This window comes from Anomaloglossus baeobatrachus, chromosome 1 (assembly GCF_048569485.1).
Source record: "Anomaloglossus baeobatrachus isolate aAnoBae1 chromosome 1, aAnoBae1.hap1, whole genome shotgun sequence".
NCBI lineage: Eukaryota > Metazoa > Chordata > Amphibia > Anura > Aromobatidae > Anomaloglossus > Anomaloglossus baeobatrachus.
The window spans coordinates 68003151-68029764 of NC_134353.1; the positions used below are offsets into that span (position 1 = coordinate 68003151).

At 48.6% G+C, this 26614-nt stretch overlaps 1 protein-coding gene across 1 annotated transcript in view; it reads left to right on the plus strand.

The window, feature by feature from the left end:
• RGS12 (regulator of G protein signaling 12) overlaps nt 1-26614 on the plus strand; it is a 313463-nt gene that overhangs the window by 277778 nt on the left and 9071 nt on the right. Inside the window, exons 16-17 of the mRNA XM_075346841.1 lie at nt 634-790; nt 7348-7947. Of these exons, the coding sequence (XP_075202956.1) occupies nt 634-790; nt 7348-7947 (757 nt within the window). The remainder of the gene's footprint in view (nt 1-633; nt 791-7347; nt 7948-26614) is intronic.

Consider the following 26614-nt stretch of genomic DNA (forward strand, 5'->3'; position numbering starts at 1 on the left):
TCAGGGCCAGAAAGGTTGGGGACCTCTGCTCTATAGTATGAATGTATTGTACTTATTGGAAAAATTTAAAACGGCACCCCCTTTTTAGGTGGTTTTTGACACCACCACCTCCCATCTGATACAAGTAAGCCAGCAATCGATAAATCCTTTTTCTCTTTTGCTTCATTGGGGGACAATGATCTTATGGCCTTTTGTTTCAAAGGTCACCTATGGAGAAGTGATATCTACTCTTTTAAAATGAGGGATGAGGCCAACCTGGGTTAGGTCCACTCTTTCATTGGGTAAAGATGAGCAAACCATAGAAGTTCGGGTTCAGCTGGACTTTATCTAAAGTTAAATTTGGGACCTGGATTTGACCTAAACCCCAATCTATCTTTTGGGAGCTTCATACCAGCCGCATTGGGCAGTCTCTGACAAGTACGCCATTGTCAGATAATGGAGTTGGTCTTGGAGCTCCTACTGCTTTGGGTTCTTGATACTTTGCTCGTATATAGAATTACTCGAGACATTCCTTCCTCTTCTTTATCAGGGATAGGTACATTACAGAGGATTGTGTTGTTGCTTATGTCATAAAATGTTAGTATTTGTGAAAGTAGAGGAGATGGGCTACTCACATTCATGATATTGGTCAAGGGAGAAGATCGGCCTCTGGTGAAATCCTCGTCCATTCGACTGAAGGGCGAATATGGCAAAGGAAGCAGCAGAGACCTTCGACTACAGAGGAAAGATGAAGCCGTTATGAGGATGGGAAAAAAGAAGCAGCACAAGATTAATCTGGATGAAGCTGAAGGTAACTGTGGGAGTATGATTTGTCTTAATGTGTAAAAAGTAGGGGTTTTTGCACTTTTTTTTTTTTTTTTTTTTTTTTTTTTTAATCCAAGGCTGTAAAAGCATAGTTTATATGCAGTATAGGTATATATATGTTTGGGGTTTGTTTTTTTTTTTTTATTTCTTCACATTGGCTGACTTCTTCTTTATGATCTTGGCAAGACAAATAGTGATCTTTCTTTGTCGCTCCTAATTGGGAGACCCAGACAATTGGGTGTATAGCTACTGCCTCCGGAGGCCACACAAAGCACTACACTTAAAAGTATAAAGCCCCTCCCCTTCTGCCTATACACCCCCCGTGGGATCACGGGCTCCTCAGTTTTCATGCTTTGTGCGAAGGAGGTCAGACATCCACGCATAGCTCCACTGTTTAGTCAGCAGCAGCTGCTGACTATGTCGGATGGAAGAAAAGAGGGCCCATACTAGGGCCCCCAGCATGCTCCCTTCTCACCCCACTTTTGTCGGCGGTGTTTGTTAAGGTTGAGGTACCCATTGCGGGTACGGAGGCTGGAGCCCACATGCTGCTTCCTTCCCCATCCCCCTTAGGGCTCTGGGTGAAGTGGGATTTTACCGGTCTCCAGGCACTGAGACCGTGCTCCATCCACAGCCGCTGGGGAATCTGCTGGATATGGAGCGGAGTATCGTCAGGGACATGGCCCTGCTACGTCAAGGTACTCTGTGTCCCCGTACAGACCGCGCGCAGACACACTGCAGCATTGCTGGGTGTGTTAGTGCGCCGGGGACAACAGTGCTGCACGCTTGTGCCACTACTCACTACAGCTCTGCTGAGTGAGTTAATGTATTGGGAACTGCCGCGCCGGCCGCTGCTGTCAGTTTACGCTGCGGCGCGGCTGGGACTTGTGGTGCGCCGGGGACTTCCGCGCTGGCCGTGCATATATGACGGCCGCGCTTATTACTCGAGTCCCCGGCTTTTGCGGCCTAGTTTCGCTTCGTTCCCGCCCCCAGGCCTGCCAGTCAGGGGAAGGGCGGGACGCTGTACAGAACATCAGCGCAGAGGGCTGGAGTCTACTTTACATACTCCAGCCCTCACACTGGACACAGTGGGACGCCAGTTTCCCGCACTTTGTCTGAGGCACGCCCACGGTCCGCCCCTCTTCACAGAACGCCGGCAGCCATTCCTGTGTGCAGTCTGAGCTGGAGAGGGGAGACAAGTTCTGGGAGACCCAGACACTGGATTCTGGCGACCACACACCCGCGTTTGAGCGGGCGGTAAGCGGCACCTCTGGTGCTGACCCCACTAGTGCCGAAGTGTACATTTGTATTTTTATGCTTACATGCTATACATTGCACTGTACGGTCGCTGGTGATTCTTGGTTATATACCCTCCTAGATTGCTCAGAGGAGACAACAGCATGTCATCCGCAAAAAGCAAGGGTGCCAAGGCACAGGCTTTCTATGCTGCTTGTACCGCATGTGAGGCTACTCTACCGGCAGGTTCCACTGACCCCCATTGTGTGCAGTGCTCGGCCCCTGTGGCACTTGCTCGGCCGGGGCCTCTGCTAGAGGTGACCCAGGGAGAACCACCTGTGAATACTGTCCAGGTGACGGGGACGGAGTTTGCAGTTTTTGCGGATAGATTGTCTGTGACTATGACTAAAATTCTAGAAACTTTGCAGTCTAGACTAGTATCTCAGACCATGGGCACTGTTGAATCATTGCTCCCTGGTCCCCCTCAGTTGGAACAGCTCCGGGCTTCGGGGGTGTCCCATGCATCCCAGGGTGAAGGCTCTGACACGGACGACAGTCCCAGACAGCCTAAGCGAGCTCGCTATGAGCGGCCCTCGACTTCATCACACTGGTCAGGGTCCCAGCAGGAGGACTCTCTGTATGATGAGGCGGAGGTAGCTGATCAGGATTCTGATCCTGAGACCGCTCTCAATCTGGATACTCCTGATGGTGACGCCATAGTGAATGATCTTATAGCATCCATCAATAGAATGTTGGATATTTCTCCCCCAGCTCCTCCAGTGGAGGAGTCAGCTTCACAGCAGGAGAAATTCCATTTCAGGTATCCCAAGCGTAAATTAAGTACTTTTCTGGACCACTCTGACTTTAGGGAGTCAGTCCAGAAACACCACGCTTATCCAGATAAGCGTTTCTCCAAACGGCTTAAGGATACACGTTATCCCTTTCCCCCTGACGTGGTCAAGGGCTGGACCCAGTGTCCCAAGGTGGATCCTCCAATCTCTAGGCTTGCGGCTAGATCCATAGTTGCAGTGGAAGATGGGGCTGCACTTAAAGATGCCACTGACAGACAGATGGAGCTCTGGTTGAAATCCATCTATGAAGCTATCGGCGCGTCGTTTGCTCCAGCATTCGCAGCCGTATGGGCACTCCAAGCTATTTCAGCTGGTCTTACACAGATTGACACGGTCACACGTACATCTGTTCCGCAGGTGGCATCCTTAACCTCTCAAATGTCTGCATTTGCGTCTTACGCGATTAATGCTGTCCTGGACTCTACGAGCCGTACGGCAGTGGCGTCCGCCAACTCCATGGTTTTACGCAGAGCCTTGTGGTTAAGGGAATGGAAGGCAGATTCTGCTTCCAAAAAGTGCTTAACCAGTTTGCCATTTTCTGGTGACCGACTGTTTGGTGAGCGTTTGGATGAAATCATTAAACAGTCCAAGGGTAAGGATTCATCCTTACCTCAGCCCAGACAAAACAAACCCCAACAGAGGAGGGGACAGTCGGGGTTTCGGTCCTTTCGAGGCTCGGGCAGGTCCCGATTCTCCTCGTCCAAAAGGACTCAAAAGGATCAGAGGAGCTCAGATTCTTGGCGGGCTCAGTCACGCCCAAAAAAGACAGCCGGAAGACCCGCTACCAAGGCGGCTTCCTCATGACTTTCGGCCTCCTCTCTCCGCATCCTCGGTCGGTGGCAGGCTCTCCCGCTTTGGCGACATTTGGCTGCCACAGGTCAAAGACCGTTGGGTGAGAGACATTCTGTCTCACGGGTACAGGATAGAGTTCAGTTCTCGTCCTCCAACTCGATTCTTCAGAACTTCTCCACCTCCCGACCGAGCCGATGCTCTTCTGCAAGCGGTGTGCACTCTAAAGGCAGAAGGAGTGGTGACCCCTATTCCTCTTCAGGAGCAAGGTCACGGTTTTTACTCCAATTTGTTTGTGGTGCCAAAAAAGGACGGGTCTTTCCGTCCCGTTCTGGATTTAAAACTGCTCAACAAGCACGTGAAAACCAGGCGGTTCCGGATGGAATCCCTCCGCTCCGTCATCGCCTCAATGTCTCAAGGAGATTTCCTAGCATCAATAGACATCAAGGATGCTTATCTCCACGTGCCGATTGCTCCAGGGCATCAGCGTTTTCTACGCTTCGTTATAGGAGACGAACACCTTCAGTTCGTAGCTCTGCCTTTCGGGCTGGCGACAGCCCCACGGGTCTTCACCAAGGTCATGGCAGCAGTAGTAGCAGTCCTGCACTCTCAAGGTCACTCTGTGATCCCGTATTTGGACGATCTACTGGTCAAGGCACCCTCTCAAGAGGCATGCCAACACAGCCTGAACGTTGCGCTGGAGACTCTCCAGAGTTTCGGGTGGATCATCAACTTTTCAAAGTCAAATCTGGCTCCGACCCAATCGCTAACATATCTTGGCATGGAGTTTCATACTCTCCCAGCGATAGTGAAGCTTCCGCTGGACAGACAGCGTTCACTACAGACAGGGGTGCAATCTCTCCTTCAAGGCCAGTCACACCCCTTAAGACGCCTCATGCACTTCCTAGGGAAGATGGTAGCAACAATGGAGGCAGTCCCTTTCGCGCAGTTTCATCTGCGTCCACTACAATGGGACATTCTCCGCCAATGGGACGGGAAGTCGACGTCCCTCGACAGGAACGTCTCCCTTTCTCAGGCGGCCAAGGAATCTCTTCGGTGGTGGCTTCTTCCCACTTCATTGTCAAAAGGAAAGTCCTTTCTACCCCCATCCTGGGCGGTGGTTACGACAGACGCGAGTCTTTCAGGGTGGGGAGCAGTTTTTCTCCACCACAGGGCTCAAGGTACGTGGACTCAGCAAGAGTCCACCCTTCAGATCAATGTTCTGGAAATCAGAGCAGTGTATCTTGCCCTACAAGCCTTCCAGCAGTGGCTGGAAGGCAAGCAGATCCGAATTCAGTCGGACAACTCCACAGCGGTGGCATACATCAACCACCAAGGAGGAACACGCAGTCGGCAAGCCTTCCAGGAAGTCCGGCGGATTCTGACGTGGGTGGAAGACATGGCATCCACCATATCCGCAGTTCACATCCCAGGCGTGGAAAACTGGGAAGCAGACTTCCTCAGTCGCCAGGGTATGGACGCAGGGGAATGGTCTCTTCACCCGGACGTGTTTCAGGAGATCTGTCGCCGCTGGGGGATGCCGGACGTCAACCTAATGGCGTCCCGGCACAACAACAAGGTCCCGGCTTTCATGGCACGGTCTCACGATCACCGAGCTCTGGCGGCGGACGCCTTAGTTCAAGATTGGTCGCTGTTCCGGCTACCTTATGTGTTTCCACCTCTGGCACTGTTGCCCAGAGTGCTGCGCAAGATCAGGTCCGACTGCCGCCGCGCCATCCTCGTCGCTCCAGACTGGCCGAGGAGGTCGTGGTACCCGGATCTGTGGCACCTCACGGTAGGCCAACCGTGGGCACTACCAGACCGACCAGACTTGTTGTCCCAAGGGCCGTTTTTCCATCAGAATTCTGCGGCCCTGAACCTGACTGTGTGGCCATTGAGTCCTGGATCCTAGCGTCTTCAGGATTATCTCAAGAGGTCATTGCCACCATGAGACAGGCTAGAAAACCATCCTCCGCCAAGATCTACCACAGGACGTGGAAGATATTCTTATCTTGGTGCTCTGCTCAGGGAGTTTCTCCCTGGCCATTTGCATGGCCTACTCTTCTTTCTTTCCTACAATCCGGTTTGGATAAAGGTTTGTCGCTCGGCTCCCTTAAAGGACAAGTCTCAGCGCTATCTGTATTTTTTCAGAAACGCCTAGCACGACTTCCTCAGGTACGCACGTTCCTGCAAGGGGTTTGTCATATCGTCCCTCCTTACAAGCGGCCGTTAGAGCCCTGGGATCTGAACAGGGTTCTAATTGCTCTCCAGAAGCCGCCTTTCGAGCCTATGAGGGATGTTTCCCTTTCTCGCCTTTCACAGAAAGTGGCCTTTCTAGTAGCGGTCACGTCTCTTCGGAGAGTGTCCGAGCTAGCAGCGCTGTCATGCAAATCTCCCTTTCTGGTGTTTCACCAGGACAAGGTGGTTCTGCGCCCGATTCCGGAGTTTCTCCCTAAGGTGGTATCCCCCTTTCATCTCAATCAGGATATCGTCTTACCTTCTTTGTGTCCTCATCCAGTTCATCAATGTGAAAAGGATTTGCATTTGTTGGATCTGGTGAGAGCACTCAGAATCTACATTTCCCGCACGGCGTCTCTGCGCCGCTCGGATGCACTCTTTATCCTTGTCAGCGTAAAGGGTCGCAAGCTTCCAAATCCACCCTGGCTCGGTGGATCAAGGAACCAATTCTTGAAGCCTACCGTTCCGCTGGGATTCCGGTTCCCTCAGGGCTGAAGGCCCATTCTACCAGAGCCGTGGGTGCGTCCTGGGCATTACGGCACCAGGCTACGGCTCAGCAGGTGTGCCAGGCGGCTACCTGGTCGAGTCTGCACACTTTTACCAAGCATTATCAGGTGCATACCTACGCTTCGGCGGACGCCAGCCTAGGTAGACAAGTCCTTCAGGCGGCGGTTGCCCACCTGTAGGAAAGGGCTGTTTTTACGGCCCTATCACGAGGTGTTATTTTACCCACCCAGGGACTGCTTTTGGACGTCCCAATTGTCTGGGTCTCCCAATTAGGAGCGACAAAGAAGAAGGGAATTTTGTTTACTTACCGTAAATTCCTTTTCTTCTAGCTCCAATTGGGAGACCCAGCACCCGCCCTGTTTTCTTAGGGATTTTTGTTTTTTCGGGTACACATGTTGTTCATGTTGAATGGTTTCAGTTCTCCGATGTTTCTTCGGATCGAATTTGTTTTTAAACCAGTTATTGGCTTTCCTCCTTCTTGCTTTTGCACTAAAACTGAGGAGCCCGTGATCCCACGGGGGGTGTATAGGCAGAAGGGGAGGGGCTTTACACTTTTAAGTGTAGTGCTTTGTGTGGCCTCCGGAGGCAGTAGCTATACACCCAATTGTCTGGGTCTCCCAATTGGAGCTAGAAGAAAAGGAATTTACGGTAAGTAAACAAAATTCCCTTCTTTCCCGTAGTTCTGTATAAAACTACAAAGCACCCTGTGATATCACTGTGGGACAAATGACACACTTTACTACGTACAGACAAGCTGTGGGGCTGGACCCGAGCACAACAGACTAGTAGTCATGTATGAGACTGTCGCGCTCGGGTCAGGACACCTCGGTGCATCGTGGTCGGAGTACAGACTGTAAAACTTGGATGTGTGAACTTGGTTTCTTAGCCGTGATGAAGCCTGATTGCTCTTTTTCTTTACTTCCAGCCTTCTTTGAATTGATTTCTAAAGCGCAGAGTAACCGAGCAGAAGACCAGAGAGGACTCCTCCGGAAAGAAGACTTGGTGCTTCCAGATTTTCTTCGTCTGTCTCCACTTGACACCACTTCCTCCGGCCTCCCATCAGGAAACCCCACCAAGAGGAGGCCCGAAAAGAGCAGTAGCCTTGACAAAGGCAATGGTGGGTCATCCAGTGTATTGATAGGTACGCAGAATGGTGGAGACAAGTCCAACAAGTACAGCGGACTGGACAGAAGGGACAAACATGACAATGTGCCACCTTCTGGAAGAAAACCCTATGTCCCTTTTAACACTTCCATGTCCCCGATTCCACATGTTCAAGAAAAAAACATTCCCAAGCGAGAGAGACTGTCCAGAGACTTGTCCACCGGAAACATCCAGACTGTAGAAGACGACAATGTCGCCGATCTCACCCTAGTGGCTGAAGGAGACATTAGCAGTCCCAATAGCACTTTACTACCATTACCCCCATCTCCGCCTCGTGATATCAGTAAGCTCTCCGAAGCCAACTTTTCACCCCCACCTCCATGTTCGGGCAGTCAAGATAATTCTGGATATCAGAAATCAGGTATTTCTAGATTTTAGTGATGTTTTTGATTTTTTTTTTTTTTTTTTATTACAAAGCCCTCCTTTAGTGCAGAAAATGTCTTATTTTATTTTATTTTGTATTCTTTGCACTTTCAAACATTGCAGAATTGCACATTTTTTTTTTTTGTTTTCTTTAACTGCACGTGTCTGTTTATAACACTATTTCCATTTTTGGAAAAGGTTACTCAAGTGCCAAGATGCTCCTTTATAAATCGGGCGTAAATACAAGATGTATCATATAATGACAAACTAAGGGTTGGTGATGTAAATAGTTCGGTACGTGGATTTTGTTGTAAATTATGACTTTCGCTTAATATTTATATAGTGATCTTCATCATTGTTGCCAAGTTGACCTTAGAGAAGCCAAGTAGTTGTGACTTATTTGGGGACCCTGTGATTTAAAGGGTAATTCCACTTTGATCAATGTTGTGACGTCTTGGAGATATTGAATACGTTTTTTGGAGGCCCCCGAGCAAGTCTTCCATCAATGCCCCAAACCAGTTACGGGTCATAATCCGCTCCTCTGCTTATTGTTTAATAAAATATCTCTTAAGGTGTGTTCACACTGACTATTTTTCCTTTATCGCTTCATTGTGGGATACTTGTGTCCCCCAATGAAGGCTCCAAGAAAGAGATTTTACAGCGAGTACCTAAAATCTACATTTTTTTTTTGGCTGTGCTTTTAGGGCAGGAACTCTACAATCAAAACTAGAGGTTTTTGAACTCCTCATAGTTTTAGGGAGTTACTGCTTGTAAAAATTCTCAGTCTGAACAGACCCTTAGATATTGGAAAACCATTAGTTATATATGACTTCCTCCATCCTAACATTGGCCCGAGTGGAGGCTTCCTACTTGCCAAGAGGAAGGGGCGGTGCTCTCCTGAATGATTGACAGTTTGGACCGGTGGCATGGTTTTGCTCTCTGATGATACAAGCGGAGGCAGCTTTGCCTCTGCAACACTGGAGGAGGGTAAGGGGCCTGAAGCTGGTTAGATCTAGCAATCTTTCCAGCAACAGAGCAGCACTTACAAGCTCTGTGTCTAAAGATCTTGTAAAGGCACACTCCTTACCTAGGAGTCCATCCGATTCGGCAGTGCTCTCCTGAATGATTGACAGTTCGGGCCGGTGGCATGGTTTTGCTCTCAATGATACAAGCGGAGGCAGCTTTGCCTGTGCAACATTCGAGGAGTGCAGCGGACCCTGAAGCTAGTCAGATCCAGCAATTTGTCCAGCTATAGAGCAGCACTTGCAAGCTCTTTAGACACAGGGCTTGTAAGAGCACACTCCTTATCTAGGAGTCCATCCGAAGGGGCAGTGCTCTCCTGAATGATTGACAGTTTGGACCGGGGGCATGGTTTTGCTCTCTGATGCTAGAAAGGCAAAGCTGCCTCTGCTTGTAACATTGGAGGACGGCAAGGGGCCTGAAGTTGGTCAGATTCCGCAATCTGTCCAGCTACAGAGCAGCGCTTACAAGCTCTTTAGGCAGAGTTTATTCGAGCACACTCCTTACAGGGGGCCGATAACCTCGGCAGCAAGTAGGGACCTATAAAATGAAAATAGCTCCGGTCTTGAGAGACAAATTGCAAAGTTTCTTGTTTTTACAAGCACTTTTGCTGTTTTACCTATTTACGAGGACGAGAAAATCCTTGAATTATCCCCCCCACCCCCCCAAAAAAATAAAAAATTGTATTCTTAGTGATTTGGTGGTCACTTTAGTCCACTTTTAGTTAGACCACAGCTCGTAAGCTATTTGAGGGGCCATAGAAAATAATGAGTTGATATTTTTCTACAACAGTTTGTTTTAAAAAAAAAAAAAAAAATGAAAAAAAAAATGAAAAAAACAATTTGTGAAATTTGTAAATATCTTATTTTTTTAATTTAAATTTCATTTTGATTTTTTAAAAAAAAACCTTGTGTGAACTTTTCTCCTGTGTTTCTCAGAAATTCCTGTAAATATAATGAAAATCTCTTCCGCCTGCATGTTCTCCGTTTTTATTGATTCCCTTTTTCCTCGATTCCGCCGTCGATCCTTGCTATGGAGTGCGCCTTTCTCGAGCATGATCTGTGTGTTCCTCCCGTCGTATCATTTTTCTGCTGTGACCTGTCGATGATTTTAGATAACGCACTGATTTACTTTTCCTAACTTTCCTTAAAGACGTTCTTACATTTCCTTAATCTTCAAATGTAACCACTCATCTTAACGATTACCCGTACTAATAGGCAGCTAATACTAAAATATTCTCTGATTGGGGGAAATCATCCCACTAATGGATCATAATTCATAAATGGTTTTAGTTTTTTTTTTATTTTATTATTTTTTTAATAAAAGCCAATTAAAAGTAGCTGTTAATTAATCTTAATATTGGTATTGGCAGACAAAAAAAAACAAAAAACATTGCCTTGTTTATTAAGTTAGAAAAATTTCCTTTTAGGACCAGATATATGGGGGCAGCGTCAAAATTTGCACCTCCCTTTTTAAAAGTCACTCCCCTTCCACATCCTATCCCGCCTGACTGAATAAGGACTTCGTCATTTAAAGTTTTGAGAGGCTTTTGAGGCAGAAGATTTGCCAATTTCTTTATTTTTTTTTTTATGTTCTGAGTGAGCTGGGGGAATATATGGTGGTTTATTTATTTATTTATTTTATTTTTTTTTACTTCAATGTGTGCTTCAATGTTAAAAGGATTATCCAGAAGTATCCATTGTGATGTGGAAGAGAGCGGTACCAATGACGTTATGACCCTACAAACTACCGTGATTCGTGACCAAGTTTTTTTTTTTTTTTTAATGAACAGGACGCCCTCCGTGCCATTTGCGCTCCCTCCGTGCCATTTGCGTGCGCCCTCCGTGCCATTTGCGTGCGCCCTCCGTGCCATTTGCGTGCGCCCTCCGTGCCATTTGTGCTCCCTCCGTGCCATTTGCGTTCGCCCTCCGTGCCATTTGCGTTCGCCCTCCGTGCCATTTGCGTTCGCCCTCCGTGCCATTTGCGTGCGCCCTCCGTGCCATTTGCGTGCGCCCTCCGTGCCATTTGCGTGCGCCCTCCGTGCCATTTGCGTGCACCCCGTGTGCCATTTGCGTGCGCCCCGTGTGCCATTTGCGTGCGCCCCGTGTGCCATTTGCGTGCGCCCTCCGTGCCATTTGCGTGCGCCCTCCGTGCCATTTGCGTGCGCCCTCCGTGCCATTTGCGAGCGCCCTCCGTGCCATTTGCGTGCGCCCTCCGTGCCATTTGCGTGCGCCCTCCGTGCCATTTGCGTGCGCCCCGTGTGCCATTTGCGTGCGCCCTCCGTGCCATTTGCGTGCGCCCTCCGTGCCATTTGCGTGCGCCCTCCGTGCCATTTGCGCGTCCTCCCCCGACCCAGGCGATGCGCCATGCCCCTCCCCCGACCCAGGAGGCGCACCGTTGCCTCCCATGACCACACACACACACACACACACACACACACACACACACACACACACACACACACACACACACACACACACACACACACACACGTGCAGTTCATAACATCATTATTACCGGTCCCTTCTAATTCTATTTGAGCAGCTCTGGATAATCCCTTTAAATCCTGCAGCAGATACACAGCCGCCTTTTAATCACAGGGCAGATAAGATCCCTTCCCGAATACAGCAATCTAGGGTTTTTGTTTTGTTTTTTTGTTTTAGGTCCGGTCCCTAAAGTATGAGGACAGCTCTGAATAATCGGAGATTGGTTGCTTTTGGATGCTATGCCTATTAACCCTATAATTTAAACACCCATAGGAGCTTGGTAGCTGACCCAATAAACCAATACAGGAGGCTGACAATACTTTACATTTACCCTCATGAGAAGTGACCACCGTGTGTTCTTTTGTAGAGTAGCCTCATCCTTTGGACCTACCATAGGGCAGAACCAAGTCATAATTTTTTTTTTTTTTTCTGTTTAAGACCTTATTTAGATTTTTGCATAAAGTAAAAATGGCCGCCCAACGTTGAGATTCTGCCCCCCTGTAGGATAGCACGGTGGGCCAGATACCCAATGCCTATAGGTGTAGACGGGGTGCATGAGTAGACACCGGCCACCTGTACAGAACCCCAATCTGTAGAATTCCTTTAAGGGCAATCGATGGTGTCTGCACTTTACACTCCTGACGTGATCTTGTATATTGCATGTAACCCCGATATTGTGATCTGTGCCGTCTCCTCTTACTTTGTCAATCACGTGATCTTTGATTGTAGAGATTTTGTGTGCATTTTGTATCAATTCTCTCCAAAAAATAATAAACTTCCTCCATTCTGTATCTCTCTCTATTTCTCGTTTGTTCTTTTGCTACCATTTTTTTTTTTTTTTTTTGAAAGTTTTAAAAGAAAAAAAAATAAGAAATGACCCCCTAACCCATTCATTTACCCTTTATCATCTCTTATGCCTAATTACTTAACACAAGTCCATTTCCTGTAACGGAGCACATCAGGAATGTGAAGGAAGGCAACTGCTTCAATAAAGACGTCAACAGAAAATATCAAGGTCAAAAGATTACAGAGCGATTCCAATAACCATCGATTTTATTATCCTTTTATTTATGCTATTATTTATTTATTTTTTATTTATTATTATTTATTATTATTATTACTATTATTATTATTATTACTATTATTATTTACTATTATTTATTATTATTATTATTATTATTATTATTACTATTATTATTATTATTATTATTATTATTATTTGTTCATGCTGAGACCTCTGGGTAAGTGAATCACACCGAAAAAAACATCTTCCTCCAGTTAGCAAAGAAATGTGAAAGGGTTGGTCCATCACCTAAAATGTCCTTCCTATAGATCTATCCTTAGACCCTTACTACTTATGTAATTAGCTGTATTACACATTATCCTACACTACTAATCCCTAAATGTGTGTAAGGGGGTTTTATATTCATTTCCTGTGACATATTTTGTTTGTTACAGTAGGCCGGGGCTGCACTCATTCCCCTCGCCGTCTACCTCTTTTGCTGGAATAGGATGTAATCAGGGGTCTGCACTGCAGTTATTAGTTTTTTGTATTGCTGCCCATTCTGAATGGATCCCTGATGATAGCTGGTGTGAGAGATGTGAGTGCAGCGCCAGCACTGTGCTTCCATTTCCACCTGAGCTTCTGTGAAAGACACCGGCAGTGGGCAGAGATGGTGAGTGATGCCAGCACCTTCACATGATGACTATTTGTTGGAGGGCAGCACTGGTGTCACAGTTTTTTTCTATCTTTGTCCCATGACTGTCTTCTTTCTCACAAGCTATGGCGAAGACAGAAACCAGAGTGCCAGTGCTGCACTCGCATCTCCCAGTGTCCATCACCATGGAACCAGGACATCGTCAGAGGGGCCGAATGCAAGAAACTAATTAGTAACTGCAGTGCCGATCCCGGATGAAGTTGCTGGAACAGGAGGGGCAATACACGCTGCAGATAAGTGAGTGCAGCCCCAGCCTCCTGTGGCATTATGTTTGAGACTCCTCTCAAACAAAACGTCACAAAAATGCAGCAAAAAAACAACAACAAAAAACTTGGGGATTAGCTAGATAGGGTGAAGTGTAATTTTTACCTTGACCAACAGGGGCGTAACTACCGCAGTCGCAGAGATCGCCATCACGATGTTGCCTGGTAGATTAGGCCAGAGGCCTATGGGGCTGCATTATACACGGAGGCCTAATGAAGAAATTATATATATATATATATATATATATATATTTTATTTATTTATTATAAACAGTACAGACCAAAAGTTTGGACACACCTCATATCAACAACATTTAATTAATAGAGACTTTGTGCAGCAGGCCTTCATGGTAAAATAGCTGCTAGGAAACCACTGCTAAGGACAGGCAACAAGCAGAAGAGACTTGTTTGGGCTAAAGAACACAAGGAATGGACATTAGACCAGTGGAAATCTGTGCTTTGGTCTGATGAGTCCAAATTTGAGATCTTTGGATCCAACCACCGTGTCTTTGTAGAAAAGGTGAACGGATGGACTCTACATGGCTGGTTCCCACCGTGAAGCATGGAGGAGGAGGTGTGATGGTGTGGGGGTGCTTTACTGGTGACACTGTTGGGGATTTATTCAAAATTGAAGGCATACAGAACCAGCATGGCTACCACAGCATCTTGCAGCGGCATGCTATTCCATCCGGTTTGCGTTTAGTTGGACCATCATTTATTTTTCAACAGGACAATGACCCCAAACACACCTCCATGCTGTGTAAGTGCTATTTGACTAAGAAGTCACAGTCACCAGACCTGAACCCAATCGAGATGGTTTGGGATGAGCTGGACCGCAGAGTGAAGGCAAAAGGGCCAACAAGTGCTAAGCATTTCTGGGAACTCCAAGACTGTTGGAAGACCATTTCCGGTGACTACCTCTTGAAGCTCATCAAGAGAATGCCAAGAGTGTGCAAAGCGGTAATCAAAGCAAAAGGAGGCTACTTTGAAGAACCTAGAAAATAAGACATATTTTCAGTTGTTTCGCACTTTTTTTTATTAAGTATTTCGGTCCACATTCATAGTTTTGATGTCTTCAATGTGAATCTACAATTTTCAGAGTCCTGGAAATAAAACTCTTTGAGACGGTGTGTCCAAACTTTTGGTCTGTGTGCGTGTGTGTATGTGTATATCTGTGTGTGTGTGTGTGTATATATGTATATATATGTATATATATATATATATATATATATATATATATATATATATATATATATATATATATATATATATATATATATATATATATATATATATATATATATATATATATATATATATATATATATATATATATATAAATTCTATACACTTTTTATAGAATATATAGTAATATATATTACATAATACATATTACACAAAAACTTGATTTAAACAATAGGTCAGCTGTCTAACTTCTCATTTCAATAGCTAAGCCAGCCCTCTCCTGTGGATAGAGAAGAGGACTGGGTTAGTTGATATTTTTCTTTTCAGGCCAAATGCTGTTTATTTCTTGGTCCGAAGCAGAAACAACCCATTGATGTGTTTGGTAAAAGACCTCCACCTCATTTAACAATCCTGGGCTGCAGTACTAGACAATATCTATGCACAAGGGTGGCGCTATTTTAAGGGAATAGGGTGGAAGGGGTTTTTTTTTTAGCTTTGTACAAACTTCACTTAAAGACAAGACTTCACTAAAATTCTACATTTTTCTAAAAATTAATAAAGCAAAAGCTGCCTGATGTGTAATATCAGACTTCCAGATGGTAAGAGACCAAACAAAAACATATCGTGCTACCAAGGAGCTTTTTATTTAGAGAACCGTCAATTTCTGGAGACGTTTCCCATATGAAATATACGATCAGGATGGGAATGACAATTTGTGTGATAAAGTAAGCGCTGCACCGGCCCCGGCTGAAATTAACTATATCTGGTTGTGTGTGTTTTGGGAGTTTATCTTGTCCTGGGAGTGATAGATGAGGACAGAGAGGAAGCAAACTGCAAAGCGAGATTGTTTCCAATGTCTTAAAAAAAACAAGTAGAGGAAGATTGTCCTTGAGATAAAGACCAAATGGTCCAAGTGAGAGGTCATTTATCCTGAAGATCACCTTACATATAAACAGGCTGTCGGTGAGTGAAGAAGAGCGAGGAATTTAGGCAACGGGTTAAATGTTTAAAATGAACAAGTTCACAATGAAAACCCAAATGCTTAAAACCACATGGATGTCAAAGATTTAGCAAATTGCCAAACTGTAATCACAGGTTTTATGATTTCTTCCGACCGCTACAGCTGGTTTTCCAGGAATAACAACCCAGTGGGCCACATTGTAAGTGTGAACGGAGCCTAAAATCTATCTTGTCTTGAATCATAAGTTATCCTAATCTCCCCCCTCAATATGAAGTCTAGGAGTGCTGTAGAAAGTACCGGAAATATGGAGACTGGTAAGGCTGTTCCATCCACCAGAATCTGAAAACTCACTTCTTATCTTGTTAAACTGGACCGTAAAAAAATCCCTTCCTGCCGCCCTCGGGTTTTAGCACTCACTAAGCTCTAGCGTCATCTTGTAGGCCTCCCTAATTCAAGTGCAAGGTCTCATTACCGGTTAGCCTTACAGCCAAGATTCTCAATGAGTAAACTAGTACTAGTTAAGACCCTCTTACAAAGTAGACCAACGTACGCCGATAGACTGTTGGCCATGCCCACCGTTAATGTATGAGGGCCACCAACTCTACCTCAAGTCAGTCAGGTGAAGATGAGGAACCGGCATGTTCGGTTTTGGACTGTTAATCATTTTGTTCCCAGTGAGATAAGCCAATCCCAAAGGAATCTGCCAACATCCATTTGTATTGGTGAAATGGCTATCAAATGTGTATAGGGCACCATAAGTGTACCACTACAAGTTTTTATGGTACAGTTCCGATCTTTAAAAATTTGAGGGATAAATTGAAACTCATGGGCCCCAGTGCAAATTTGGATTTCCCACTCACCCCGTACATTATATATATAATATATATATATATGTATTGATGCAGATTTCCTTTCCTTCAGGCATTAGGGCTTATGTCTCTGCTTTTGATGCATCTCTAGAGTTGTAGGAGTCAGCAGACTTGATGTGCGTGAAGTATCACTGGGTGTAAGTGACGAGATCAACCTCTGAAGGCCTTAGCATGTGGAAAAATATTACAATAAGGCAATCTCAAAGTTGTGTTGCTTTAACCACGTAGACGTTTGATGGCCAAAAGTTGAGACTCAAAAGTTCTCTTCCAAGAAACTTTGATTCCAATATCAGATTGTTACATGCCTGTCGTAAAGCCAGACCTATACAAGAAAAGGTGTGTCACGCTACAGGAAGTAAGAAGTGGAAGAGAAGGGAAACCCTGTGACTTGGGAAGGGGGGATGGTGACCCCTGACCAAGCCTACTGCTGGGCCCTGGCTTCACCCACCACCCGAAATAGGTTCTGCACCTATGCACCGAGCTGGATACCTGACCCTGGCTGACTCTGAAATAGGCCATAGGTAGGGAGCGGATAGGATGAGCACTTAGTCAGCTCTCCAAAGAAGACACAGGGGTAACCAACTAGGAAAGTGAACAAACAACTTATTTCCAGATGACTTGGGAGAGGAACTGCAACAACAACAAAGATCTCCAGATGTATGTAAGCTGGCTGCTTACACTGAAGACTTAAGGCTATGTGCGCACGTTGCGTACAGTTCACTGCAGAAATTTCTGCAGCGATCTGAAGAGCACATGTGCGCTTTAAATCGCTGCAGAAATGTCCGTAGTGAAGCCGATTCCATGCGCTCTGCCTGCAGCTCCTCCCATAGACAGAGCAGGAGCTGCCGGCAAAGCGCACGGAAGAAGTGACATGTCACTACTTTTTGCGCAGCGCTTCGGCAGTAGCCGAAGCGCTGCGCTCTAAAACGCCACGTGTGCAGGGGCCGTGCACAATCTCCATAGACTGTGCAGGGGACGCAGGACGCATGCAGTTACGCTGCGCTACAAAGCGCAGCGTAACTGCATGTATTTACGCAACGTGCGCACATAGCCTAAGGGTAGAAGTGTTTCACCAGCACAGAGTAATAGGAAGTGAAGATATGTAAAGACACCAAGGGAAGTGCTGATGAAAAGCAGCTGAAAGGCTGAGGAACTCTGCAGGGTCCTAAAGCGAAAGAGATGAAAACAAAGCAGAAATAATAGAAAGTCATGGAGCGGTTTGTGCAGCCAAGCGCTGCGACCTTCTATAGCTGCACACAACAGGGACTGTCTGACACCCATGACATCAACTACATATTCTACCAACTACTTCAAAATGTCTGTTTCAACAAACAGAGTGGAATAATTCACTGCGTGACCCCTCCTGTACCAGCTAATTTCCAGGAAGAACCAAGGATTGGGCATGCTTTTTTTTTCTTTTTTCTTAACCTGCCAGAGAAGCAGTGTTGGGAGGTCCACAGTCATAGTGAAGCAGTGTTGGGAGGTCCACAGTCATAGTGAAGCAGTGTTGGGAGGTCCACAGTCATAGTGAAGCAGTGCTGGGAGGTCCACAGTCATAGAGAAGCAGTGTTGGGAGGTCCACAGTCATAGTGAAGCAGTGCTGGGAGGTCCACAGTCATAGTGAAGCAGTGCTGGGAGGTCCACAGTCATAGAGAAGCAGTGTTGGGAGGTCCACAGTCATAGTGAAGCAGTGCTGGGAGGTCCACAGTCCTAGAGAAGCAGTGTTGGGAGGTCCACAGTCCTAGAGAAGCTTCGTTGGAAGGTCCACAGTCATATTAATGGTGGTGTACCGAGTTTGTAAGTTATTCACTTTCCACTTGATAGTGGATAAATTCCCGATCGCTGGGGGTCCAATCTTTATGACCTTCTCCGATCCAGAGCATGGTGCTTTGCCAAGCGAAATTTAAATGGAGTGGAGGTCAAGCCTGGGCCTCAGCTCATATGGGACCCTGGATCGCACCCATAGTAACCAGTAAGTTGTCCTACAGATAAAGGTTACATTTGGAACTTTGTATGACCCCTGTAAGGTGCCCAAATACAGAAGTGTAAATTTGCTAAACTGACCAGCTAACGTAAGTGTATGAGTGTGTGCCCACTCTATCTCCAATGGCAAAATGCGAGCTAAAAGAAGGATTTTTTTTTTGTCTTAGGTCATCAATGTTAAAGTAGTAGACAACCTCTATCCTCAGGATAGGTCATCAATGTCTGATTGGCAGGGATGCCTGGGTTTCGGACCCTGGCCGATCTGCTGTTCTCGATACTGGTGGCGGCCGGAAATGGTCAGTTCTGGAGCGGCTCCGTCTTCTGATGGTGACCGCGGGTACTGCACGACAAGAGGATGCACAGTACCTGGCTGCTGCCACTGTCGGAAGATAGAGCAGTTCTGGAATTGAGCATTTCCGGACGCCTGCTGCTGCCGCTGACACGGAGCAGCTGGTTGGCGGGCGCTGGTTGGGGTCTGACATCCGATCACATATTGATGATCTATCAATTTTAAAGTAGTGGACAACCTCTTGCAATAAGTGTGATAAGCAGACACCAAGAAAGTATGGGAACTGATTGGTGAGGAGTAATGCAAGTGGCGAAATTGAGTGCATATGTGAGAAGAATTCAGAAAAAAAGCCGTCAACAATTAGCTATTGACTGTGGATGGGCATCTTTAGGTCAGACAATGCATATGGCACCTCAACTACAGGCAAAGGTTCAGCTTTTTGGCTATTGATATTCTACGTTCCCCCATTGTTTCATCTCCTGAATGCGGCACATCCTCTGCTGTCCTGCAGTAGATTAGTAGGATAGTTTTGAAGGCCATAATATGGCAGCTTTTCGAGGACCACATTATGGTAGTGTTACCTGGACCCTCATAATAATAGTGAATCAATCTATAATCCCCATTCATCTCTGCATACATCCAGGCTGAAACATCTACAATTAGCCACATTAGCAGGGTTAACGATTGTTGGATACAGGAAGGTGAAAACAACCTGCAAAAAAAAAACAAATTGCAAGAATTTTGCCAGATTTTCTCTACGATTGGTCATGTAGATGGAGCAGTAATAGAAGCCAGGATTTGGAGAACATTAATTCTAACGTCTATGACCCTTTTTTTTGCTAAGTTCTCTTAAATTAGTGCTTATATTTGAGGTTCCAGATACTATTTCAACCTCATCTACATGACTGTACTGCCCCTATGTGTAATATACCAGATGTAACCTGGACCTATGGTGCTGTTAGCTTGGTTCAGTCCCGAGCCAAGTTTTACACCTAAAATATAGACTTGGGCAATACACCTTTTTGAATTACAGCTCTAAAGTGTATGTATCACCAGTGTGAGTGACATTCTCTCCTTCTAGGCCTCTTAAACTTCAGATTAATATTTGTTTTACGAGCGCTCAGGAAATCAATACAGCGCACACAGCTTAGTATGATGTATGCAAAGAATTCTCCTTTATTAGTACATGTGACCAGTTTATATAGGGTCACAAAGCATAAGTACCCTCTGAACTATGAATCAAGAAGAGCAGTAGGGGTGTGAACAGATATGGGGCTGAACAGAAATGTGAACACCAGTTTTTGCCTCTTAGGCTACTTTCACACATCAGTTTTCTGTATTCAGGCACAGTCCTTTTTTTTCCTGATCCAACGGATCCTGAAAAAAAAGTGAAAACCGTATCCACCGGATCCGTTTTTTTAACGGATCCGTTATGCCGGATCCGTTAAAAAACGGATCCGGTGGATATGGTTTGCATCCGTTTTTGCATCCTTTTCGTCCGGTTTTTGGCTGGATCCGTTTTGTTAATTACATTGGTGCATGCGCAGTTAACAAAAACGGATCCGGCGGCCGCATCCGTTTTTTACCGCATTACGCCGGATCCGGCGTCCATAGGCTTCTATTGTAAAACACGCCGTATCGCGCCGGATCCGGCGCGATGCGTTTTTTTTGCCGGACAAAAAAACGTTGCAAGCTACGTTGCCTCCGGCCGCCGCATTTATTTATTTTGCCGCATCCGGAAAAAAACGGATGCACCGCAAAGCCATCCGGTACAATCCGGTAACAATGCAAGTCTATGGGGAAAAAACGGATGCGGTACTGGATCCGTTTTACCCGTTTTTTTCCGGATTGAACCTGATGGCAAAAAACTGATGTGTGAAAGTAGCCTTAATCTGAAAGCAGCATAATGTTGAGACTCCGGTTCCAGTTATTTGTCACTTACTGGGCTTCCTCTGTAGTTTTGATTATCCACTGCTGATAAAACCATGGCCTGCTGCTACATATTCCTCCATGCTCATGAGCTCTGTGCAACCTCGCCCCCCACCATTTATTGGCTTTTTTCCATGCACAATGTTTATAGAAAGCTGCCAATCAGTGGTGTGGGTGGGATTATGCTGAGATCAGCATTCAGAGAACAGGTAGTTCTGCAATAGATAAAATCCATTTTATCAAAACTACAGCAAGCACCCCAGTAATACATAGCTGGAAACAGGGTTTCTTTATCGTTTCATTGGGGGACACAGGACCATGGGTTATGCTGCTGTCACTAGGAGGCTGACACTAAGTAAACATAAAAAGTTAGCTCCTCCCTAGCAGTATACACCCCGAGCCGGAGGCGGGCTCAGATCAGTTTTTGCTTAGTGTCGTAGGAGGCTGATGTGGGCCGTCTCGGCCCCCCTCAACCATTTGGGTTTTTTTTTGCGTTTTTTTCCTTTATTTCGGCGCCGCTCATCGCTCTCATACCTGTCTTCTTTTTCTCTGCAGGTATTCTCTTCACTCATCCTCCGCAGCCCTGTGGGTACCACTCCCCAGGGTCGCAGGGGCTTGAGATTTCGGGCCCTCTCCCCCGTCCATCCCCGTGGTACCACTCCCGGGGTTGCGCGTGTGGGCAGGTTGCCGTGGGCACCCCTGATTCGCCCTGCGGTATCACCCCAAAGGGCGTACAGGGGCATACAGCAGGGATTGGACCTCCGCAGCGCGTTTGTAATCCGATGGGGCCCTTTTCACGCTGCCTTCTCCTGCAGGTGGGCTCCTTCCCCCATCATGATGTCCACTTTCCCTGCCTCAGCACGCTCTCCCCCGGAGTCCACAGTCTTCCTGGACGAGGGCACTGTGTACACAGGCAGGGGCAGGGCGCCCTGCCTGCACTGCATCCGTCGCTGGGCCGGCGCCGCCGAGATCAGGTAGGACCGACCTCTCCTACCCTTTTCCTCCGGCCCACTCCAAAATTTAGGCCCCGGTCTCGGCCTAATCGCTCCTGCGTCCTAGCCACGCCCCCTCTGCAGCGCTATTGGCCGCCGGTCGTCTGGCCCAGTCTCCTCCCACCGCTCAGCCTCCTGGCTTGTGGTGGGGGCTGTGGATACTCCGGTTTTTCGCGCCTGAACGCTGCTCCTCCCCCAGCCTCCTCCAGCGTCCCCTCGCCATTTTAGCCTATGCCTGGTCCCCTGAGGCTGCAGCGCGCCGGCGTTCTCCCACTCTCTGGCCAGCTCACTCCTGGACTCCCTCTTCTGGACTGGTGGGCAGCACACAGGACCTGGGTAAGCCTGCTCCTAAGGAGTAGCCCTCACTAGGTAGCGTTCTCTTAGTTTAGGGACGAGTTAACCCTCTCCTGTCTCCTTCCTAGCAGCCACCAGGGAGAGTACTTTTTCACCATGCCTAATACGAAGTCCACCCGACCCAAGCAGGCCCCCTTTGCCTTATTTTTTGCATGCTCCTCCTGCAAAACCAAATTTACCCAGGGCCAGGACGCCCCACTATGCTCCGTCTGTTCTACAGACTCTCAGCCTCCGCAGGACTCCTTGGCCGACGCTTCTGATACCGCAGCCGCCGCAGCGCCAGATGCTACAGGGCCCTGCGTCCCGCCCCCCCCCCCCCCCCCCGACTGGCTAGCGTCCCTGTCCCAGTCCGTAGATTTCCTCTCTGAGGCTTCTCGGACCATCGCGCAAGCACTGCGCCTGCTGCTGTCGCTTGCCCAGACTCCCGCAGACCCAATGCAATCGCCTCCGGAGCAGGTGAGCCCCGTCGCAGGGACCTCCTCGGCTGCTCAGAAGCGGACCCGCCAGGTCTCGTCTTCAGCCTCTTCCCAGGTTTCACCTTCATCCCCAGGTCCAGACCATCATTCCTCCAGGGAGTCTTCTGACCGCTCCGATGATGATTCCGATGCAGCACCCCTGCTGGACTCAGAGCAGGCGGCTGATATTCGGCGCATGGTGAATAGCCTGATAGAAGCAGTAAACCAGACCCTAAAGGTACAGGTGGACCCCATCTCCTCCCAGAGCACCCAGGTCTCGTTTAAGCGGATGAAGCGGGCCCAAAGCGCATTCAGCGGACATCCAGAATTCGCTGAGTTACTGCGCAGCCACAGGCAACAGCCGGACAAGGTATTTACCACCGGTAAGTCCATTGATTTGCATTATCCCTTTCCTGAGGGTCTTCGAAAGGATTGGGCAGGCTCTCCTGTGGTTGACCCCCCAATCTCCCGCCTGTCTTCTCACACAGTCCTTCCACTCACTAACGGTACGTCTCTCAAGGACCCCACGGACCGTACTATTGACAGGTTGGCCCGTTCCGCCTTCGAGGCAGCGGGCACATCCCTCTCACCGGCCTTTGCCTCGGTTTGGGTTGCGAAGGCACTGATGTCCTGGGCGGACACGCTACGCTGCGGACTCCGCGCCATTCCTGCCAATCCAGACCTGGTCCTCATCGCCACGCAGATTTCCCTCGCGGGTGAGTACCTGCTCAATGCAGCCCTGGCATCTGCCAATTGCGCGGCCCAGGCCGCCAGCAACAATGTGGCCATCTGTCGAGCCCTCTGGCTCCGGTCCTGGAACGCGGATGCGGCCTCTAAGAAGTCACTGACTTCCCTGCCCTTCCTAGGGGAACGTCTGTTCGGAGATAAGCTGGACCAGTTGATCTCCGATGCGACGGGAGGAAAGAGTACATCTCTCCCCCAATTGCGCCCCAAGCACTTCCAGAATCGGCGCCCCACCGCTCGTTTCTGGCCCTTTCGCAGCTTCAACTCCACTTCCCAGCCGCGAAAAAGCCGCTCTCCTCCGAGAGACAGGAGGACCCCATCATTCAAGACCAATCCCGCCTGGCGTTCACGTCCCCGCCAGTCCACGAAATCCTCTTCCGGTTACCGCCGACGCTCCTCCAAGTGACTCGCGGTTGGCGCGCAACAGCGCCAGACTCGTGGGAGGGCGTCTGTCTTGTTTCCAGCATGTGTGGATCCCCCTGACCGCCGATGCCTGGGTCAGAGAGATCATCACCTCAGGCTACAAAATAGAATTCGAGTCAAAGCCACCGAGACGTTTTTTCCTATCTCGCCCTCCCAAGTCTCCCGCGCGGGCTCGCGCGTTCTTTCACTCCATAGACTCCCTCCTCCAAGCCGGAGTCGTGGTACCAGTCCCTCCCGCAGAACGTTTCAAGGGGTTCTATTCCAACCTTTTCGTGGTCCCCAAGAAGGACGGCTCTGTCCGCCCCGTCCTCGACAAAAAGCTTCTAAACAGGTCGGTGAGGCCTCAGCCGTTTCGAATGGAGTCACTCCGGTCCGTGATCGCGTCCATGGAGGTCAGCGAATTCCTGGCATCGCTGGATATTCAAGACTCCTATCTTCACGTCTCTATAGCCACCTCTCACCAACAGTTCCTCCGCTTTGCGATAGCGGAAGATCACTTCCAGTTCACGGCTCTTCCTTTCGGCCTCGCATCCGCCCCCAGAGTCTTTACAAAGATCATGGCGGCTGCCATGTCCGTTCTACATTCCAGGGGTGTTATGGTCATCCCGTACTTGGACGATATGTTGATCAAAGGTTCTTCTTTCGAGGACTGTCGTCTTGGGGTTCAGGTCATGATCGACACCCTTTCACGGTTAGGGTGGCTGATCAATCGGAAGAAGTCCTCTCTGACCCCGGCCCGACGGATCACCTTTTTAGGCATGGTATTCGATACCACCCAAGGGCGAGTTTTCCTCACACAAGAGAAGATGTCCTCCCTGCAACGAGGCCTCCGCGCTCTCCGGCGTCAGTGCTAAGTTTCCATCAGGTTCGGCATGCGAGTCCTCGGTCGTATGGTGGCGGCGATGGAAGCGGTACCCTTTGCACAGTTCCACCTCCAGCCCCTCCAGCTGGCCTTGCTGAAGAAGTGGGACAGATCTCCCTTTTCTCTGGACCGCAGTTTTCATCTTTCGCCGGAGACCCGCCACTCACTCCGTTGGTGGATCAATCAACGCAACCTCGCGTCAGGAAGGTCATTCCTCCCGCTCCACTGGAAGATAGTGACCACCGACGCCAGTCTCCAGGGCTGGGGGGCAGTGTTTCGGCATCACACAGCGCAAGGCCGATGGACACCGCAGGAGAGTTGTCTCCCGATCAACATTCTGGAGATAAGAGCCATTCGGCTAGCCTTGCAGCAGTTTCGGCACCTAGTACAGGGTTGCCCGGTCAGGATCCAGTCGGACAATGCGACGGCGGTGGCGTACAGCAACCGCCAAGGAGGCACAAGAAGTGTCGGGGCGATGCGAGAAGTCAGGAAGATTTTGCACTGGGCCGAGTGTCATCACTCCCTGATCTCAACGGTACACATCCCAGGCGTGGACAATTGGGCGGCGAACTTCCTCAGCAGGGAAGGCCTCCGGCGAATGGTCCCTCAACCGGGAAGTCTTCAACCAGATCTGCGACAGATGGGGAGTTCCGAATGTGGACCTAATGGCCTCCCGGTTCAACTGTCAGGTTCCGCAATTTGTAGCGCGGTGCCGCGACCGCTTGGCTTTAGGAGTCGACGCCCTCACCCTGTCATGGAGCCAGTTCAGTCTCCCGTACATCTTCCCGCCGCTCCCTCTGATCCCGAGGGTCCTCAAGAAGATCAAGGCAGAAGGAATACCAGTCATCCTGGTGGCTCCGGACTGGTCCAGGCGAGCATGGTTCGCGGAACTCACTCAGCTCCTCGCAGACGCTCCGTGGCGCCTTCCAGACCGTCCAGATCTCCTGCAGCAGGGACCTCTTTTCCATCAGAACTCAAAGGTCCTAAATTTGACGGCCTGGCCATTGAATCCTGGGTTCTAGCTCAGGCTGGTTTTTCTTCAAGGGTGATACAGACAATGATTAGGGCCAGGAAGCCATCTTCATCAAGAATATACTACCGCACGTGGAAGGTCTTCTTCAGGTGGTGTGAAGAGCACAGCATTTCTTCTCCTCTCGCCTTCTCCCTTCCTTCCCTATTGGCATTCTTGCAGTCGGGCCTCGATGCGGGTCTCTCGCTCGCCACACCAAAGGGCCAGGTATCGGCTTTGTCAATCCTGTTTCAGAAGCCACTGGCCTCTCGCCCACAGGTTAAGACCTTCATCCAGGGAGTTGCCCACCTGGCCCCGCCGTATCGTTGGCCTCTAGAACCGTGGGACCTTAATCTAGTCCTAGGGTCACTTCAGGGTCCCCCCTTCGAGCCCTTGCGGGATTCTTCCCTTTCTCACCTGTCTTGGAAGGTGGTGTTCCTCGTTGCCATCACTTCTATTCGAAGGACGACAGAGGTGGCAGCTCTCTTGTCGTGCCCCCTTTTTGATTTTTCACCAGGACAAAGCGGTTCTCCGGCCAGATCCCGCCTTTCTCCCAAAGGTGGTCTCCCCGTTCCATCTAAACGAAGAAATTGTCCTTCCGTCCTTCTGTCCTGGCCCCTCTCACAGCTTGGAGAGGTCCTTGCACACCCTGGACCTGGTGCGCGCCCTTAGAATTTGTCTCCAGAACCGCGCCGTTCCGTAAGTCGGATGGTCTGTTTGTCCTTCCTTCTGGTCCCAAGAGGGGTGAATCGGCATCCAAAGCCACAATTGCCAGATGGATCCGTTCCGCCATATCTGAGGCCTATCGGATTCGGGACAAGTCTCCGCCCCGCGGGGGGGGTAAGGGCGCACTCTACCCGAGCAGTGGGAGCCTCTTGGGCGATTAGGCATCAGCCGTCGTCCGACCAGGTCTGCAAGGCTGCCACCTGGTCTAGCCTGCATACCTTTACTAGGTTCTACCATGTTCACACCCAAGCATCGGCAGATGCTAGTTTTGGGAGAAAGGTCTTGCAGGCGGCAGTTGCACACCTGTAATAGGGTGACAGCATTCAATTATAGTACAAGCCCGCCGAGGGAGGTCGTTGTTTTCTTCCTATCTGCGGTGCTTCTGTATTCCCACCCA